Source organism: Erithacus rubecula (genome assembly GCF_903797595.1).
Source record: "Erithacus rubecula genome assembly, chromosome: Z".
Lineage (NCBI taxonomy): Eukaryota > Metazoa > Chordata > Aves > Passeriformes > Muscicapidae > Erithacus > Erithacus rubecula.
This window is the reverse complement of record NC_136661.1, coordinates 25,301,803-25,321,993: the sequence shown is the minus strand read 5'-3', so window position 1 is coordinate 25,321,993 and position 20,191 is coordinate 25,301,803. Positions and strand designations below refer to the sequence as shown.

General features: G+C 48.4%; 3 protein-coding genes and 1 pseudogene across 4 annotated transcripts in view; 3 read left to right on the top strand and 1 right to left on the bottom strand.

The window, feature by feature from the left end:
• Nucleotides 1–20,191, bottom strand: part of UBAP2 (ubiquitin associated protein 2) — an 84,983-nt gene that overhangs the window by 3,223 nt on the left and 61,569 nt on the right. The window contains exons 15-31 of the mRNA XM_079330388.1: nucleotides 20,044–20,141; nucleotides 19,294–19,358; nucleotides 18,830–19,034; nucleotides 18,597–18,730; nucleotides 17,774–18,004; nucleotides 17,090–17,731; nucleotides 15,807–16,011; nucleotides 15,574–15,707; nucleotides 14,713–14,981; nucleotides 14,339–14,607; nucleotides 7,826–8,076; nucleotides 4,472–4,550; nucleotides 3,919–3,981; nucleotides 3,199–3,413; nucleotides 1,813–1,912; nucleotides 1,626–1,733; nucleotides 248–315 (exon numbers count right to left, since the gene is read on the bottom strand). Of these exons, the coding sequence (XP_079186514.1) occupies nucleotides 248–315; nucleotides 1,626–1,733; nucleotides 1,813–1,912; nucleotides 3,199–3,413; nucleotides 3,919–3,981; nucleotides 4,472–4,550; nucleotides 7,826–8,076; nucleotides 14,339–14,607; nucleotides 14,713–14,981; nucleotides 15,574–15,707; nucleotides 15,807–16,011; nucleotides 17,090–17,731; nucleotides 17,774–18,004; nucleotides 18,597–18,730; nucleotides 18,830–19,034; nucleotides 19,294–19,358; nucleotides 20,044–20,141 (3,136 nt within the window). The remainder of the gene's footprint in view (nucleotides 1–247; nucleotides 316–1,625; nucleotides 1,734–1,812; nucleotides 1,913–3,198; nucleotides 3,414–3,918; nucleotides 3,982–4,471; nucleotides 4,551–7,825; nucleotides 8,077–14,338; nucleotides 14,608–14,712; nucleotides 14,982–15,573; nucleotides 15,708–15,806; nucleotides 16,012–17,089; nucleotides 17,732–17,773; nucleotides 18,005–18,596; nucleotides 18,731–18,829; nucleotides 19,035–19,293; nucleotides 19,359–20,043; nucleotides 20,142–20,191) is intronic.
• On the top strand, nucleotides 7,419–8,585 carry LOC306814154 (interferon pseudogene; annotated as a pseudogene). The gene has a single exon. The product of its transcript is annotated as an interferon pseudogene (transcript).
• On the top strand, nucleotides 14,237–16,241 carry LOC306814155 (interferon-like). The gene has a single exon (XM_079329941.1). The coding sequence runs from the start codon at nucleotides 14,451–14,453 to the stop codon at nucleotides 15,021–15,023; it is 573 nt and encodes a 190-aa protein (XP_079186067.1). The 5' UTR covers nucleotides 14,237–14,450; the 3' UTR covers nucleotides 15,024–16,241.
• Nucleotides 17,336–18,192, top strand: LOC306814156 (interferon-like). The gene has a single exon (XM_079329942.1). It carries the CDS (start codon nucleotides 17,474–17,476, stop codon nucleotides 18,044–18,046), a length of 573 nt encoding a protein of 190 aa, XP_079186068.1. The 5' UTR covers nucleotides 17,336–17,473; the 3' UTR covers nucleotides 18,047–18,192.

Sequence of the window (20,191 nt, the reverse complement as noted above, 5' to 3'; positions counted from 1 at the left end):
TTGCACCCAGGACACTGCTGGCATGGTGTAGCATGAGCAGTGTGCAATACAGGGAGCACTGAGCCTCTGCCAGCAGCTGCTGTCAGGAGCTGAAGAAACACTGGGATGGAGGATGAAACTTCACTGCAGCAGCAAACAGAGCCAGCATTAAGAGATGCTGTGGCCTGCTGACCCTGAGACTGGCCAGCCTGGGAGTAGGAGTCATCAGCCTTGGGCCCTGACAGGGGAAGGGTCCAACACTCCTCACCTGAGTCTTGTTATAGACTGAGCCACTGATATCAGGCACACCCGTGTTACTTGAGGTCACAGAAACACCTGGAAAACAGAAATGCCACCAACAGTGAGAATGTCACCCCACCAGCAAACATGATCCCAAGCTTTTCTCCTGGCATCTCAGGGGATGTACTGCCCTGCTGGTCACATCATCTCCATGATCTCAGACCCACACGGGAGGAGAAAAAAGGGCTCAGCTTCTTGTTCCCGCTGCACAAGCCCACTGGGATAAATCACCCAGGTCCACTCCAAGTCATTAACACTTGGATTCCAACGCACTTCACCAGGCAGCAGTTGGCTGAAGCCCACAAAAAGCCAGCTTTCCCCTAGGATCAGAGGTACATTTGCCTCTACTGCAGCATTCAAGAGCTTTCTAGTAGTGCCCTGAGTGATAAGACTTGGCATCTCCTACACATCTGAGCTCCTGTCCATCCACATCCTAAGAAGAAGAAGAGTGAAGTCTGCAGTGCTTCTCTGCCCTGACGGGGCAGAATCAGCATCACTGGCTCAGAGATACTTATGCACAGTTTTATAGAGGATGGCTCTGATCATATCACTTGAATCAGAAAAAAGCCAATGGTTGCTTTGAATCAGAGAATTGGGATCAAGGGTACTCCTCTAAGCTTTTGTAACTCTCCTTGGACACTGTTCCTTCCTGGACTGCTTCTCCACTGAAGAGAGTGCGATCACATGTGTTTCAAATGCACAGAAAATGCTTGGCATTTGCTTCAGCGTGAGCATGAACCAGTGAGTTCTAAGCAGCCCAGTGTACACTTCTCAGATCTAACCAGTGTGTGTGCTGAATAAAGTTTTGTATGAGCTGGATAAATTCTTCAGCTTTTATGGTCACAAAGGAAACATTTCCAGGCATGACACAACATTATGAGTGTGTACAGGCAGCAGCTAGACAGCCCAGAGATGTGTGAAGTACCCTGTTCCTCTCTAACACATGGGTGTCTCAGGTGCCTACCAAACCTAAAATCTAGCTATGATTTGGCAGAGGATAATTTCGGCAACACCACTGAACTGCCAAGTTCCAAAATCACAGCAGTGTTGAAGGATCACTGTATTATTCAGCAAAGAAAGCTTTGGCTTAAGTAACAGCTAACCATTTCTCCCATGTGTAATTGGACCCAAGCTGGGCATCAGCCACACAAATCTTTATGCAAAGTTCAGCCATGAGGTTTAGAAGAAACAACTGGGCCATTAGAAAAGCATTTTGTACATGGGAGATGGAAAAACAGCTTGGATCACGACCCTGTTAAGAGCTGACTGCTGTGTCGACTGCACAGCACTGAGAGTTTGCCCTACTAAATCCCACTCTGTAAGAAACTCCAGTCTCAGAGTGTTACCTTTCCCAGGTCCAGAGCCAGCAGATTTGTTTTGTGCTTGAGATGACCCACTGTAGCCTCCTTTGCTGTAATCCCCAGCTGCAGCTCCCTGCGTTAAGTCCTCGTACCCTGCGGGGCAGACACGGGCGGCGTTAGGCGGCGCGGGCCGGGCTCGGGGCTCGGGGCTGGGGCTCACCTGGGGGCTCACCTGCTCCGTAGCCGTGCTGGCCGTAGCCACTCGCCTGCTGGAAGGGAGTCGATGCAGTGCTCAGGTTGACTCCGTGCTGTTTAGCAGATGCTGGAGGTACCTGGACAAAGGACAGGAACAAAAGGTCTCATCAGCTGGAACACAGGCTCCCTCTGCCATCTAGTGGGGAAGGCACCTTCCACCTGACGTCGGGAATTCATGGAGTTGGGAGAACTGGGATGGCATGGGACTGATTACAGCAGTAACTTGCTACTGTGTCCCAGGATATCTCCTAGAGCTGTCCCTGTGATTGCAATGCAGCCCTCTCTCAGAACTGCCTATTTCTTTCATATGCTGAATGTAAACAGCAAGTTTTTACCCAAAAACCTAAGAATAATCACAAAATCAAAGTAAACATCAATTTCTGCCTGAGGCTGTTCATAAAATATTATCCTACAGGGCCCTAAATAGCCTCATCTACCCTTCTGCCTGGAGCAATACCTCTTCTCAAATAACCTTCCTTCTGACATTTCCAGCCCTGCTCTCTGACTTCATGGGGTCTTCATGGGGTCTCCTCCATCCATCCAGGCTCTCTCACTTCAGTGACTCAGCTTTGGGTTTCCCCTTGACTCTCCAAAGACTAGAAAGGGCTTTCAGGAACAACAAGCCCAAAAAATGTAGCTGTCAGCTATTTACAGAAACTTGCAAAGGGGTCCATGAGTTCTGGCCTTTAAATTTTTGTTTTCTTCTGTGTGATACTGCAGCTATTTTCTCACATTGCATGTTTTTGGAGATCTCCTGCAGGCTGGAAAAGCTGACTCTATTCCATTCTAATGAGAATCCACCTGAATACTGACTCCAGCTCTGGGATCTTCAGAATGAGGAAACTGTGGACCTGTTGAGGCATATCCAGAGGAGATCACAAAGATGATCACGGGGATGAGCTCCTCTCCCCTATGAGGACAGGTTGAGAGTTGGGGCTGCTCATCCTGGAGAAAAGAAGGCTCTAGGGAGACCTCACTGTGACCTTTCAACACTTTAAGAAAGCTTATAGAAAAGATGGGGAAAACATTTTACCATGCCCTGTAGTGACAGGACGAAGGGCAGCTGTTTTAAACTGAAAGATGGTAGATTTAGATTAGATACAAGGAAAATACTCATCACCATGAGTGGTGAGGCACAGGCACAAGTTGCCCTGAAAAGCTAAGAAAGGCCCTGGAAGTGTTCTAAGGCTGGATAGGGTTCTGAGCAACCTGGTCTAGTGGAAGGTGTCCCTGCCCATGGCAGGGAACAAGATGGCCTTTGATCAAACCTTCCTATAATTCCAAGATGTGGAGTGTCTGGGCTGGAGAAAGCAAAACTGGAGAGGCACTCAGGGAGGGTTACAGTCGAGTTTGTCATACTTACAAACATGGTTGGCCCATACTGGAATGCACTGGGAACACCGGGCATTCCAGCATAGTAAGGGAGCCCAGTGTAGCTGTACCCTGGGGGCAGGGTCGGGTTCAGGAAGGGCTGCTGAGTCGTGTGGTGAGTCTGTGTCTGGTTCTGCTGTGGCTGGGCCAGTGTGGTTGCAGGAGCAGGAGAGGCAGAATCCCCACGGCCAAATTTTGTTACATCACCTGTGAAAGAAAGAACTGATCAGAAAAGCTGTCAAAGGTACTGCAAAGGTGGAGAATTCAATGGATTTAAATCCTCTGAATACAAGCAGACAACTACAGAACAGGACACATCCTACACCTGAAACCCTGCAGTTGTCCATGGGAAGCCCTCACCCAATCTCTGCTCCTGACAGCCACAGGGATATTGCCTGCTCATGACACAGAACTCTGTGCCATGACTACTCCATTGATAAAGAGAGAGTCCAATACTCACCTATCACACATGGTCTGAGCAGACTCATTACCATCAGATCATTGCAATAAAACATGCTAAAAGCAGAAGCATGGTAAATAGCCAGAGAGCCAATGGTTGTTAGGTTAAAATGTGACTCTCCTGGAGGTTAACCTGTTTAGCTAAGCTTCATGGGCTGAAAGCAGGTTAGGATTTACAGGCAGTGATGGGCATATTTTCGCCAATGTCTGTTTATTTGTCAAGCATGACTAGTTAAGATGTCCAGTTCCTCACACCACCAAAGTTCTGAAGACAGTAGCTGAAGGCCAGGAAAGCAAGGCTTGCATCGTGGGCCACCTTATTGAAGAAGTAGGAAGGGAAATTCAGTTATTAACCCAAAAACAGCCTCCCAAGAGAAGTGATTATGAAGCAGAAAATTCACAAATACTTGTACTATCTGGCAGCCTACAGAGCAGCATGTTCACATGTTTACTAAGGAGGTGACATACACCAATCTCTTCCACTTCATTCCCAACCAGTAGTCCTTTTTGCTGGTTACCAGGAAGTATGACAGCACTTGAATACCATCATCATAGGAACTACAATAATTATGGCTACAGTTCTAAGATGTAATCAACTGGCAGTGGATGAAAACCACTGGCTGAAATCCTGGATGATATTAATATCATCTTTGCACAGTGATGGATAAAGAACAAGAGCAGGAACAAGGAAGGACTTCTTTGACCACAGAAGGAAAAGGCAAATCCTCTTTGAGCAACAGCAGGATGACCTGCACTGAGAAAGCAGCATATCTCACTTGCCATTCTCATCTTTAACTAGCACTCACCTGAGTACGGGTTGTTAGCAAGGCTCCCATCTCTGCCCGTCAAAGTTGCAGGAGCAGGGAATGTAATTCCATAGTAATCCTTGGAAAGAGACAACACTATTTATTAATAGTTGAAATTGTAACAGATCAGGACAGATCTTATGAACTGCATAATAGACACAGAAGAAAATTCTAAAAGCAAGAACTGCAAGAGGTTTGGATGGAAACTGACCTTACATTGTGCAGCAGAGCTGAAAATTTACATAGATCCTCAGGCTAAAAAAACCCACCTATTTGATAGACACTTTTTGTGTTATACACAAATATTTCATCTCTTAATGGTAAGTTAAAGGCAATAATTCAGTGATTTCCCAGACAGCTCCCAGCTCTGAACTGTCATCTTCCAGTGAGACTGCCTGAAAGAGAACTGAGCACTGTGGGTCAAAGGCCTTGGGTCAGGCCAGGACTGTAATCACAACATGTATTTAAGTCTAAGGGTTTTGCCCTTGTACTATGCCCTGTTTTCTAAAAGTGGAAATGTCAGCTACAAAAACATTAAAAGAGAGAGAAAAACTGGATGACTAGAAAGTTTATTTAAACTACTGTACAGGTCATAGTCTCCAAAGTAGAGTGTGTATCATAACCCACAGGGGTGCAGGAAGAAAATGGATCTGGTACTTTTGATAAATACAACTTAAGAGATTTTAAAAACATGTTTGTTTAACTTTCCTCTCCTTTTTTTAATTTTTATTTTTGTATTAGTATAGGGGTATATATATATATAATTTAGAAATAAAAATATATAGAAGGTGAGTGCTCACAATTTTTTTGCTGATAGCATGCGAAAAAGGTGGAAAACAATGCCTCAGATCATTTTTCTAGGTCTTCTACAAGAAGGTAAGCAATACTAGAAAGCTTGCTCTCTGAAAGGACAGGATATGCTAGCAAAACCAAAACAGTATTTTGACCTCTGTTTGGGAGAAAAGGCAAGAAGTTTGCCCTTCTCTCTCTGGGTGAACTCCACCTGTGGGTCTGGTAATCTGATTTTTTCCTCCTAATTTTCATGTTCTACTCCTCACTGTCTCAAATCCAGAAAGAGACAATGCTTTAAGTAGTAATGTATCCACTTCCACACATTTTCACACTCTGGAAAAGTCTCCTTTATCAGACTGCAATCTCTGCAAATGCCATAGCACCTCAAATGTTTTCTCAGAGTTGACAGCACCCTCCACCTTGCTCCACCTCCGTGCATCACTTCCCCGTCTCATCCTCCTCTCATCCCAATCCTCCATCACTGAACATGAAATAATGTGGCGAAGTTTTAGTACTGTAGGTGCTTTCTGTAACTTGTAATGGTGCCATTATATCATTAATCTTTCCTTCCCTGGTAATTCCCCCTTAGGAAGTCCACCATGAATCACTTAGCAAAACACAACTAAATTCACATTAAGAGTCTTAGTTTTAGCAGGTTATTCAAAAGCAGCACTCTCTTAATCTTCTGATGAAAATGCAACAAAAAGAAGATCTAGAGAAAAGATATGAACACAATTTATCGGGTATGAACTGACATGCTAACATTTTCCCCCTATACAAAATGGACAAAATACAGTCAAATCTGCATGAGAAGAGGGTGTGACGGTTGCAATTATTCCCCCTGCACCTCAGGCAGAGTAATGAATATCTGTATCCTACTTGTGCATACACATATTCAAACTAAAAACTCATTAGAAAATACAAGTGCAAGGCAGTTATGTCTGCAGTTCATGTCTGCCAAAAGAAAGTATCAGGGAAGACACTGCTCTTCAAATGTCACAGATATCTCCTGACCTACAAAAGGAGCAGCTGCTTAAAGGCAAAAGTGAAATATCAGATAGGCTCAAAAGGTGAGGCAGAAAAAGATGGAAAAAGGGTAAGTAGTACCATGTAATAGATTTAAGTTTCACCCAGCAGTTCACTGGGCACCACATGCACCAGCTGATGCATTTGTAAGATCTCTGCAACTGAACAGACAAGACAGCATACCCCAATGTAATATGCACCAAAAGAACCCAAACAACAAAAAAATCCACAGTGGTGCTTTAGAGCAACAAGATGCACATTACTTGAGTTAAATTAAAAAAAAAATCTCAGGAGAAAATTCCATTCTTACTTTATCAGCAAACATGGGAATCTCTTACTGCTGGAATTTACAAAGGAAGCAATGACGACTCTCACTTGGAACTTTGCCACTTTCACTTTTCATATCTAAGTCACCTGGCACATGACATAGAAATATTCCCACCTGCTTCTGCCCCCAGATCATCTAAAACTGCCGCATTTTCACAAGAAAAAAAAAAATCATAATGCAATAGAAAATAAAACACTGCATGAATAGTGGATGAAAAATCCTTTGTGACATCTGCACATTTATTTCTATCAACACACCAAGGGTAATTAACTCTGGATACAGAGGTATGAGAAATGGCTCCAAAAATAGTCTGCAAGATTTTCCAAAGAGAAGAAAAACCCTTGCATTAGTAAAGTTGTAGCTGCCACAGAAAAAATAAAAAGTATTAAAAATATATATGTATACATATAAATAGAATTCAAAATGACTGAGAGACTAATAATTCAGCACAAAATACAAAAAAAATTTAATTAACATGGAAAATTAACATTATATACAAATAATATTGGAGCATGAAATAAGAAAAAATACATGCTGATAAGTAAAGAAATTTTAAAATAAAACCCCAAAAAGGACAACACACAAAACAGATGAAAAGACAATCCTGAAACAGATCCCCAACACAGCCACCGGAAACCTTCTGCCACACTTTCATCTTCTGAATAGCACAGTAGTCAGGCTTCCCTCTGGCAGCAGCCCTGAGAAAGTGTCAGCTCCCATTCTCAGCAGCGCCCACTCCTGGCCAGTCTAAAAAATCCCTCAGAAGAACACAAACCAAAAAAACAAAAGTGAAAACAGAAAAGGGAAATTCTCTACAATATGGTGATGAAAGGAAAGCCTAGGCATGGGCATATAAAACTGCAAACCCAGCAGCACCCCAAGCAGAGCAACCACCACCAGCGAGCCGGACGAGTCTCCTGCACAGCGACCAGAGCTCCACCATGGCTCTACCTGGACGAGCACAGCCCTGCCTGCGGCACAGCACCCTGGCACTCCTGCTCCTCATCGTGGCTCCTGCCACCAGCCTCCCGTGCCAGCACTTGCGGACTCACAATATTGGGGATGCACTGCAGCTCCTCCAGGACCTGGCTCCAAGCACGACACAGCCCTGCGATCTCCGAGAGCCGCCCTTCTTCCCCGACACCCTCCTGCACAACAACCTCCAGCCGCCACAAGCCACCGCCACCGCCCTACGCATCCTCCAGCACCTCTTCCACACCCTCAGCGCCAACAGCACCCGACAGCACTGGCCCGCCCGGCCTCGCAGCCACCTCCTCAACAAACTCCAGCACCACATCCACCACCTCGAGCAATGCCTCCCCGACAGCGCCGCGCTCTTCAAAGGACCACGCAACCCGCTGCTCACCATCAACAAGTACTTCAGGGACATCCAGCTCTTCCTCCGTGCCCACAACCACAGCGCCTGCGCCTGGGACCACGTCCGCCTCGAGGCTCTTACCTGCTTCCAATATGTGGACAAACTCTTACGGCAAATGAAGCACCGAGCTGCTCTGGACCCCCACTAAGCCCACAGACAGCAAACACCCATCCCCAGTCAGCACCAGTGGTCATGGATTGAGTGGTGACAGCAGCAATCCAGAATGGGATCACTGAGCACCAGTCAGATCTCTTCTGACCAGAATGATGAGCTGATGAGGAAAGGTGTATGACTGTGGTGATACTGGGGTCTGTCTGTGGCACCCAAGCCACAACCACTGGAGAAGAAGGAAGAGGAAATTTCTGCGCTACACACTCATGGAGAGCTGGGAGGCATTGGGGATATGGATGGCACTTATTATCTGTGGAATTATTGTGTTCATCCAGACTGCAACCTCACCTGATGAACAGGAGGGAAGGGGATTATGGACACCGGGGAACTACTGTGGGACTCTTATGCCAATCACTATTTATCACAGAACTTTAGTTTACTTAGTTATTTAATTAATTGTTTATTTATTTGCATGGTCATTTATTATTTATTTATTTATTTATTTATTCTTTTGTTAGAAATAAAGACTTTTTATATAAACAAAAAAGAATGAAAAAGCAAAGCTGTGCTTATTATACTTCATGCTTATACCTGACAGGCAAAGACACAGTACCCTCAGGCAGATAGGGATGAGTCTCTCTCCTGCAGCCCATCTTGCCAACATCTCCTGCCTGGGTCGAAGGCTATAGCTAGCAGACCATTCTCAGGGAATGGGGTCCTGCAATTCCCAGCTATCTCTTACAGCTGCCAGACTGTTGGGGCACCCATTTGCCCCAGACGGTGTGATGCCTGCACATGATGCCTTCCTCCTCATCTACCACCACACTCTCCCTTCCAGACCCTCCAGTAATGCCAAGACATGAAAGTCACCTCTAAACCATCAAACCACCTCTAAACCACAACCAACCATTCTGCAATGCCACAGCACCGCTTTGGAAACAACAGGGTGGCATACACAAGGTGCACCTCAAAGATTCAAGGAGGGAACCCATAATGTCTGCAAAGATCTGGACAAAGAACAGAAGCCTAGTGCTACCAACTCCACCAAAGAAACACCAAAAAGAAGTAACAAAACCTACAGAAGATGTCCTGAACTGCTCATTGCTCTGCTACAGCCACCACAACCGATCCAAGATGCTCCTGCCTGTGCTTACACCCCAGTGGCTATGGGGACTTGCTGCAGTCCACAGAGAACATGGCCCTTGGCCTTCTTTACCCCAACACACCATCAGCAAGCAAAGAGATCCATCACCCAAGCACCATCACCCAATATAGTCCAACCCAACCAGCACAGCATTCATGAAGGAAACTGCCCACTGCGGTTTGTAAAGGTTTCCTGAAATTTTTACCTGCTGAGACCTGGACAGTCTCCTTTGTACCTGATGAGGACTGATAAGTGGATCAGCATCAGATTTTTAATATTGACATGTTGTTACACCAATGAGAAAGTTTATGTGACTTTGTGAAACACATATGTAAATACAAAAAAGACCCCCAGGGAAGACCCCCAGCCCACGGCTGAAACTGAGGGCAGCAAATGCCAGAAAAAAACCATGGAGCCATAAAACTCATCACTGCTATCTGGCTAGGCCCTTACAATCCCAGCCCCAGCATGGCCTTGAAAGGCTCTTTATTGTAAATAGCTCCAGTCCACCACCTGGAAGAGATCACAGGACCATCAGCTGCCCAGGCAAGGTGTTAACTCTTTCAGTGCCAAGAATAAGACTTTGCAGATACTTTGTTCTCTCTCCTAAGTGAAAGAAGAGGACCAAGATGATGATATGCACAGAAAGAGCAGGAAACCACTGAGGTGAGACAGAAGGAAGTCAGGTCCCAGATGACAGAAAAAGGAGAGTTGTGGACTGAAATTTCTCTCTTTTTCTATACTATAGAGAAGAGACTCTTGTTTCCCTAGAACACATAACATATTATGTGGATATGACTGTTCTAACTGTAGATATGAGATGTTGAAAGTGCTGTGATCTGCTAAGTTTGAATAGTGAGAAGGGTCCTGCTGCTGCTCCCCAGGGAAGAAGATGATAAATAAGAGGAAGAGGAGGAAGAAGAGGAAGAGGAGGACGAAGAGGACGAAGAGGAAGAAGAAGCAGCTCTGCTTTCAAAGATGAAGAGAGCTTTTGTTCGAAATGTTACAATCCTTAAAGTGTGCCTCAGAAGTTGATGCGGTCCTCACTAATGGTTGTGGGAATACTGTTAGTCGAGGAAGGGATTTTTACACAGTGATCAGATCTCTATTCTCCCAAGAAGCTGATCACTATGACACTGAAGCTACAAGAAAACTGTTCCTTGTGGAGAAATAGCTATAAAATCTCTATAGACTGAAGACAGAAGTCTCCTCTCCCAAGTAAACTGATGAATGACTACTTTAGAGATGGTAAACTGGCTGAGTTGTTTTCTGTATGTTCTCAGTGTGAAAGAAAAGAAGTGTGTGGGGAGGAAGAAGAGTAGTCTGAAGTTTTATTTGGAGAGGTTTTTTTCTTTTTTTTTTTCTTTTTAGTTTCTCTTTGTACCATTTAAAGTTGAGCGTGTTTTGCCTTTCTCCTAATCCTATCTCACAGCAGGAAAATTTCAAATTGGCAAACCAAAACTACTACACTAAGTTGATGTTTGTACCTGGTTATGAACTGAAACCAGGACATCCACACACCTCCAGCACCAGCTGCTCATTCACCCTCCAACCACAACCTCCAATGTATCTCCCCAGATCAGCAGCTCTGGCCTCCTCCTGTGTGGGACAAAGAGGTTATTTCCTGTGCTTAAACAACCTCTACCACTGATGACTGCAAGGACACTGCTCTGTGCAAACACTAATGATCACTTCCCATTTAGCTGAGTGAGAAAACAAGATGATCAAATACAGAATCATAGAATCATTAAGGTTGGCAAAGACCTTCAAGATCATCAAACCTTTTGACCAAATACCACTAAGCCTTATCATGAAGTGCATCTACTCAATTTTTGAACATTTACAGGGATGGTGAATCCACCACTTTTCTAGGAAGCCTGTTCCAATGCTGGACCATTCCTTCAGTGAAGAATTCTTCCCTAATATCCAACCTGAACCTCCTCTGGCCCAACTTGAAGCCATTTTCCTTTCCTATTGCTAGTTGCTGGGAGAAAAGCCAATCCCCACATGGTTATAACCTTCTATGAGATCATTGTAGAGAAGCCATAAGGTTCCCTCAGCTGCTCCTCATATGACCCACTCTATAGACCCTACCCCAGCTCCATTTCCTTCTCTGGACACACTCCAGCCCCCTCAGTGCCCTTGAGGAAACAAAGCTGAGCACAAGATTCCAGGTGTGGCCTCAGCAGTGCCCAGCACAGGGGATGGGCTCTGCCCTGGTCCTGCTGGCCACACCATTGCTGACACAAGCCCAGTGCCTTTGGCCTTCTTGGCCACCTGGGCACACTCAGCTCATGTCCAGCCACTGAGCACCAGCACCTCCAGGTCCTTTCCCTCTCAGCAGCTTTCCAGCCACTCTGTCCCAGCCTGGAGCTGCAGGGGGTTGTTGTAACTCAAGGGCAGGACCTGGCACTTGGCCCTGTTGAGTCTCACACCATGGGCTCAGCCCATGGATCCAGCCTGTGCAGATCCCTCTGCAGAGCCTGCCTGCCCCCCAGCACATCAGCACTCCCACCCAGCTCCGTGTTGTCCTCAAACTGACTAAAGGAGCTCTTGATTTCCTCATTCAGATCATCAATACAAATAACAGAGCTGGCAAGTACAGAGCCCTGGGGAACATCACTGTGACCTGTGGCCTGCTGCATGTAATTCCATTCACCAGCATGCTCTAGGCCAGGCCATCAAACAGTTTTTAACTCAAAGAACAGTGTCCAAGCCACAAGCAGCTGGTATCTCCAAGGGAATTCTATGGGATACTTTCTAAAGTCCAGGAAGTCAACATTCCTGGACTCTCCCACATCCACTAAAAGGGTCACTGTGTTAGAGAAGGAGACTGGGCTGGGCAGCTGTGCCTTTCACAAACCCATGCTGGCAGGGCCTGATGCCCTGGATCTCCTGTATGCACCATGTGATGTGCACTCAAAAAGATCTCCATGAGCTTATGCAGCACCAAGGTCAAGCTGACAAGCCTTGTAGCTCCCCAGATTCTACTTCTGACCCTTTCTGCAGATAACATTATACTGGCCATCTTCCAGTTGCCAGGGACCACCATGGTTAGCCAGAACTGCTGGTAAATGACGGGGAGTAGCTTGGTGAGCTTTTCCACCAGTTCTCTTATATACCCAGGTACACAGCAGGACTCCTCATGATGAAAGTTCCACATTGTACCACTGTCCTCCTGATGCTCCTATCCAGAAGTAACCTGTGATGTCAGGAATGAGTACCTCATAGGTTCTGTCTATTCTAAGGCAGCTGAAGGAACTAAAGCACTTTAAGACAAAAACAGGAGTGGTAGTAACGACACATGCTGGAATACAGGGAATTCAAACATGAATGAATAAATGCATTTGTATTACTTATTGTATTCTTGGGATACAAAACCAGAATAGGAATTAGAGAGGTTGAGTGATATCCATTCCTGGAGACCTATCTAAAAGCATCACTGGAAAAGGACACAACCAGGATCTTCTGATACCAACTCCTCTCAGCATCACACTGCACTTGGGATATCCAGGGCAAAAGAGACAATTAAAGTCAGTTTTAAGAAAAGTAATTTATTGTTCAAAAGTAACAGCTTAGAGAAGATTTCTTTAAGCCTATCACAATGAAAGTCAAACTGAAAAGGGAAGCAAGAAACTGCAGAAATTTCATCAACAAACATTCAGTGCTCAGGTACTTAGACCCAAAGCCACCTCCTCAACTAAATGACTTAAGGAGCACCTGAGGATCCTGAGAAATAAACCACTTTACAACTCTTCCAAAGGCTAAAAAGAAAAAATGTATTCATATGAACACAAAGAAAACAAGCATTCAGTAGATATAAAACAAAAAAAAAAAAAAACCAAAACAAAACCTATTAGAGAATTGCAAGCAGACTTGGGGGATGCCCCAGACAGAATGGAAGCTTTGGACAACATTTAGGAAGGAAGGCTTCCCATTCAGGTTCAGAAAGGACCTCATTGCTTGCTAAACTCCTCACACAAGTCTGGGTGCAGCTTAATCTAATTCTACCCCTAGATTTAGCAAATGGTTCATCTCTAAAGATTTATACAGATGTACAAAAGCCTTTGTAATATAACTTTGTCCAGAAGCTATGAATACATTTTATTAATATATTTACATAGGACATATATTTATATGGGAAAAATAAATTATTAATTATGACAAAGATCAACGAATTTTGATCAGAATTACCAACTGACACATTACCAAGAGTTGTAACTACTTGTACAGTGCTCTATAATATAAATCATTTAAAAGCCAGCATAATAACAAACAAGAGAACACTGCAATTAACTGAGTGACTTTTGTTCAGCCTCAAGGAATAACCAAGAGGTTATTCCATCCAAGGAAAGAATTTCCAAGCACAGTAGAAAAAGGTGTGTGATGGCAACCACAGTAGTAAAAGGTTGTGACAGGAATTTTATACAATAAAATTATTGACAAACATGCATTATAAGCCAGAACAACTGTATCAGAACAGCATATTACCACTAATGCAACAGTGACTTATTAGTAACTTTCTACTAAAACCACTTCCTCTTTTTTGCAACTTAGGAGGCAAACCCCCACCAGTGCAACTCTAAATCAGGAAACACGACTTTACAAATCCACAAAATGATTCACTTTAGATGAGTTCATAGACACAGATTTTAGTATTCTTAAAAACAAAAAACCAACAATGCAAAACTCTGTACAAATCACAAAAGTTAGGAAAAATGCAAAAGTCCAAGATACCACATGAAAACAGAAGTAGACTGAGAGGCAAATGGAAAGAAGGGAAATTCAGAGAAACAAGAGAGGAATGAGAGATGCACTCGGAGAGAAATGAAAACCAAAAAACCCACATATTATCATGGTACATGACTGATGCACCAATACTTTGGCATCTAACCCTGCCAGGACCAACAGACAACACAACAGCAAAATGACCTAAGAGGAACACAAAAAGAAACAAAACGATATGAAGCCACAAAGAGAAAAAAAATATACACTCCTCTAACCACCACAGCCGCCAGCCCAGACTGGAAAGCACAAGCAAAAACTCCCAGGAGTCAGAAAGTGATGAAGGGAAAGCTGCCGCCGTACAAAGCCGCACGCCCGGCAGCACCCCAAGCACAGCCACCACCCGCACCACCAGAGCCACCCAGCCACACCAGCCTCCTGCCCAGCAACGCCCGACAGCACCCACAGCCTCAGCATGGCTGCGCCCACGGCCCCAAAGCCACGCCTGCCGCACGCAGCCCCGGCGCTCCTGCTCCTCCTCACCGCTCTCGCCAACACCCTCGCCTGCCAGCACCTCTGGACGCACGACCACACCTTCCCCGGCGACGCCCTGCGCCTCCTCCAGGACCTGGCTCCCAACCACACACAGCCCTGCCACCTCCAAGAGCCGCCCTTCTTCCCCGACACCCTCCTGCACAACAACCTCCAGCCGCCACAAGCCGCCGCCACCGCCCTACGCATCCTCCAGCACCTCTTCCACACCCTCAGCGCCAACAGCACCCGACAGCACTGGCCCGCCCGGCCTCGCAGCCACCTCCTCAACAAACTCCAGCACCACATCCACCACCTCGAGCAATGCCTCCCCGACAGCGCCGCGCTCTTCAAAGGACCACGCAACCCGCTGCTCACCATCAACAAGTACTTCAGGGACATCCAGCTCTTCCTCCACGCCCACAACCACAGCGCCTGCGCCTGGGACCACGTCCGCCTCGAAGCTCGCGCCTCTCTACAGCACCTGCACAGCCTCACGCGCACCATGCGCCGCTAGCGCCAACACCCACGCCACAACCCGCCCCCACCACGCTCCCACACCAACGACCCAAACCCACCTCACCCCCAACCTGGGACAACGGACACGCCTCTAACCACCGCACGGCACCCGCAGCCTACCACCGCTGCGTCTCCATTGATACAGCCTCTCCCAGGGACTCGCACAAAGGACTTTCTCTCAGCACTGATATACCAAACCATTCCTTTATTTATGTATTGATGTATTTATTTATTTATTTATGTATTAATAGATTTATTTTTCTACTTATTTATGCCACAGGAAATAAAGACAAATGACAAAAAGGCAATCGCCACTGCCTCTCGTCTCCCTAGCACTGCAGCCACTCTTTGGGCCAGGCCAAAGCCGTCTCCACTCAACAGCCACTGCTCCAAACAGCCCCTGCCCACTCTTCCCAAGGACACATTCCCAGGCACGATGCTGCAGCAGCCCCCTTGCAGAAACACTGCTAGCCTTTGGCCAGCATCGCAAAAATAAGAACACCCTAAGGCTGCATGGACTCGCTGCAGCTCATTTGCCACATCCACACCGCACTCCAGCCATCCAATCCACGCCTCTCTGACTCACACACGGGCATGTCGTGCGGGACGGTGTCAAACACATGCCTCAAGTCCAGGCACACCAGGTCACTGCCTCTGCCACTATCCACCAGCGCTGTGTAGCCTTAAACACAGAACATCGCCAATGCAGTCAGGAATGGCGGGCTTGCACTTTGCAAAGCCATCTCCCCCTGTTACCCATCCCCTCGTTGCTTTTCCATACCTCTCAGCGGAATTGCCCTTTCCCGCACAAGCAGCCTCATCATCTTGCCTGGAACAAAGCTCACACTCACTCCTATGGAGCTCCCACACTCTTCTGCTTTTCCCCTTTGAAAAACACCGCTTAAATTTCCCTTCTTCCGCTCACTGGCGACGCCAGCTGAAACACACCGCTTCGCAAAAAGGATCCACGCTGGCCTAGCAACTCCCTATGACAATTCCCTCAGGACTCACAGCTCAATCTCAGCACGCCCCACGGACTTCCACATATTCAGGCGCCCTACATGGCCTCAAACCTCACCTTATCCTACACTGCCCTTGCAACCTTCCTCCTTCATGCAGGCCTCCCACCGTTTGCTTTTGGCCACTTCTGCGGTTCGGCTGCAGCTCGCTGACACACAAGGCTACAACCACCGGCTCACCCCAACAGCCTCATTTCCCCAAAAGTCTAAAACATTCCAATCCCACCATGCCTTTATGGGAACAATCCCGTTCCGCGCCCACGAGGCCCTGGATATTGTCCCCGTGCAAATCTGAAACACCACCAATTGCTCTTCTGCGCTCCAGGTATCTTTGGCCTTTGCCTAAAGACATCTCAAACAACCACCAAGTCTTCCATACTCAGCTGAAGAAGCTCAGCTTCCACAGCCTTTCTCACAATCCATGTGCTCTGCTCCCATCTGCATGTTCAGAGCCTGCCTCTCAGGAACTCAAGAGCAAGGAAGGGGACACACTGGCCCAGCACAGGGCTTCGCCAATCCCAAAAACACAACACCATTTCTAGAAGGGACGACAGCCACTTTTCGCTCTCTGGCTACCTCATCAGCGCAAGCAGGGGAAGCACAACCGTGCCCTCCCTCTGCAGCTGAACACACGAGACCACGCACACCCAGCAAGCAACGCACGAGCAGCAAAGCGCTTCCTCTTCTCCCGCTCCTTCTGCACTGAGCCTAGGTTTCCATGGCTTCCTGCCCTGCCACCTCACCTTCCAAGCCTGCACCGAGAGCACCTCCATGCAACAACACTTCCTGCCCTCCAAGGCCCACACCCACACACAGCCCCCTGCGCACGGCAACCGCCCAGGGCACTCACTGCATGACCTGGACATACCCAGGCCTGCCTCACTTGACATCACTGCACATCCTTTGAAACCACAAAAGGAAAACGGCGGCTGAGATGAAAATAAAGGCAAGCCACAAAGGGAAAGGAAAAGCGACCACAGCCACCACCACCACGGCTTTGCAGGAGGAAACCTGCAACTAGGCACAAAGGAGACTTCAGCTGCACATCACAGGCCCCGTGGTCGGCCATGCAGCTGAAGGGGAACAACCAAGAACCCTCCCCAACACACCTGACTCTGACGCCTCTGACCCAGCGCATTCGCAGCCACTTTCGCCCACTATCGCCACTCTCTCTGGGCACACCGCTGCCACCACAATCCCCGACCACGGAAACGCCGAAGAAACACAGCCACAGCCACAGCCACCAGCCCAGACTGGAAAGCGCAAGCGGAAACTCCCAGGAGTCAGAAAGTGATGAAGGGAAAGCTGCCGCCGTACAAAGCCGCACGCCCGGCAGCACCCCAAGCACAGCCACCACCCGCACCACCAGAGCCACCCAGCCACACCAGCCTCCTGCCCAGCAACGCCCGACAGCACCCACAGCCTCAGCATGGCTGCGCCCACGGCCCCAAAGCCACGCCTGCCGCACGCAGCCCCGGCGCTCCTGCTCCTCCTCACCGCTCTCGCCAACACCCTCGCCTGCCAGCACCTCTGGACGCACGACCACACCTTCCCCGGCGACGCCCTGCGCCTCCTCCAGGACCTGGCTCCCAACCACACACAGCCCTGCCACCTCCAAGAGCCGCCCTTCTTCCCCGACACCCTCCTGCACAACAACCTCCAGCCGCCACAAGCCGCCGCCACCGCCCTACGCATCCTCCAGCACCTCTTCCACACCCTCAGCGCCAACAGCACCCGACAGCACTGGCCCGCCCGGCCTCGCAGCCACCTCCTCAACAAACTCCAGCACCACATCCACCACCTCGAGCAATGCCTCCCCGACAGCGCCGCGCTCTTCAAAGGACCACGCAACCCGCTGCTCACCATCAACAAGTACTTCAGGGACATCCAGCTCTTCCTCCACGCCCACAACCACAGCGCCTGCGCCTGGGACCACGTCCGCCTCGAAGCTCGCGCCTCTCTACAGCACCTGCACAGCCTCACGCGCACCATGCGCCGCTAGCGCCAACACCCACGCCACAACCCGCCCCCACCACGCTCCCACACCAACGACCCAAACCCACCTCACCCCCAACCTGGGACAACGGACACGCCTCTAACCACCGCACGGCACCCGCAGCCTACCACCGCTGCGTCTCCATTGATACAGCCTCTCCCAGGGACTCGCACAAAGGACTTTCTCTCAGCACTGATATACCAAACCATTCCTTTATTTATGTATTGATGTATTTATTTATTTATTTATGTATTAATAGATTTATTTTTCTACTTATTTATGCCACAGGAAATAAAGACAAATGACAAAAAGGCAATCGCCACTGCCTCTCGTCTCCCTAGCACTGCAGCCACTCTTTGGGCCAGGCCAAAGCCGTCTCCACTCAACAGCCACTGCTCCAAACAGCCCCTGCCCACTCTTCCCAAGGACACATTCCCAGGCACGATGCTGCAGCAGCCCCCTTGCAGAAACACTGCTAGCCTTTGGCCAGCATCGCAAAAATAAGAACACCCTAAGGCTGCATGGACTCGCTGCAGCTCATTTGCCACATCCACACCGCACTCCAGCCATCCAATCCACGCCTCTCTGACTCACACACGGGCATGTCGTGCGGGACGGTGTCAAACACATGCCTCAAGTCCAGGCACACCAGGTCACTGCCTCTGCCACTATCCACCAGCGCTGTGTAGCCTTAAACACAGAACATCGCCAATGCAGTCAGGAATGGCGGGCTTGCACTTTGCAAAGCCATCTCCCCCTGTTACCCATCCCCTCGTTGCTTTTCCATACCTCTCAGCGGAATTGCCCTTTCCCGCACAAGCAGCCTCATCATCTTGCCTGGAACAAAGCTCACACTCACTCCTATGGAGCTCCCACACTCTTCTGCTTTTCCCCTTTGAAAAACACCGCTTAAATTTCCCTTCTTCCGCTCACTGGCGACGCCAGCTGAAACACACCGCTTCGCAAAAAGGATCCACGCTGGCCTAGCAACTCCCTATGACAATTCCCTCAGGACTCACAGCTCAATCTCAGCACGCCCCACGGACTTCCACATATTCAGGCGCCCTACATGGCCTCAAACCTCACCTTATCCTACACTGCCCTTGCAACCTTCCTCCTTCATGCAGGCCTCCCACCGTTTGCTTTTGGCCACTTCTGCGGTTCGGCTGCAGCTCGCTGACACACAAGGCTACAACCACCGGCTCACCCCAACAGCCTCATTTCCCCAAAAGTCTAAAACATTCCAATCCCACCATGCCTTTATGGGAACAATCCCGTTCCGCGCCCACGAGGCCCTGGATATCGTCCCCGTGCAAATCTGAAAACACCACCAATTGCTCTTCTGCGCTCCAGGTATCTTTGGCCTTTGCCTAAAGTCACCTCAAACAACCACCAAGTCTTCCATACTCAGCTGAAGAAGCTCAGCTTCCACAGCCTTTCTCACAATCCATGTGCTCTGCTCCCATCTGCATGTTCAGAGCCTGCCTCTCAGGAACTCAAGAGCAAGGAAGGGGACACACTGGCCCAGCACAGGGCTTCGCCAATCCCAAAAACACAACACCATTTCTAGAAGGGACGACAGCCACTTTTCGCTCTCTGGCTACCTCATCAGCGCAAGCAGGGGAAGCACAACCGTGCCCTCCCTCTGCAGCTGAACACACGAGACCACGCACACCCAGCAAGCAACGCACGAGCAGCAAAGCGCTTCCTCTTCTCCCGCTCCTTCTGCACTGAGCCTAGGTTTCCATGGCTTCCTGCCCTGCCACCACACCTTCCAAGCCTGCACCGAGAGCACCTCCATGCAACAACACTTCCTGCCCTCCAAGGCCCACACCCACACACAGCCCCCTGCGCACGGCAACCGCCCAGGGCACTCACTGCATGACCTGGACATACCCAGGCCTGCCTCACTTGACATCACTGCACATCCTTTGAAACCACAAAAGGAAAACGGCGGCTGAGATGAAAATAAAGGCAAGCCACAAAGGGAAAGGAAAAGCGACCACAGCCACCACCACCACGGCTTTGCAGGAGGAAACCTGCAACTAGGCACAAAGGAGACTTCAGCTGCACATCACAGGCCCCGTGGTCGGCCATGCAGCTGAAGGGGAACAACCAAGAACCCTCCCCAACACACCTGACTCTGACGCC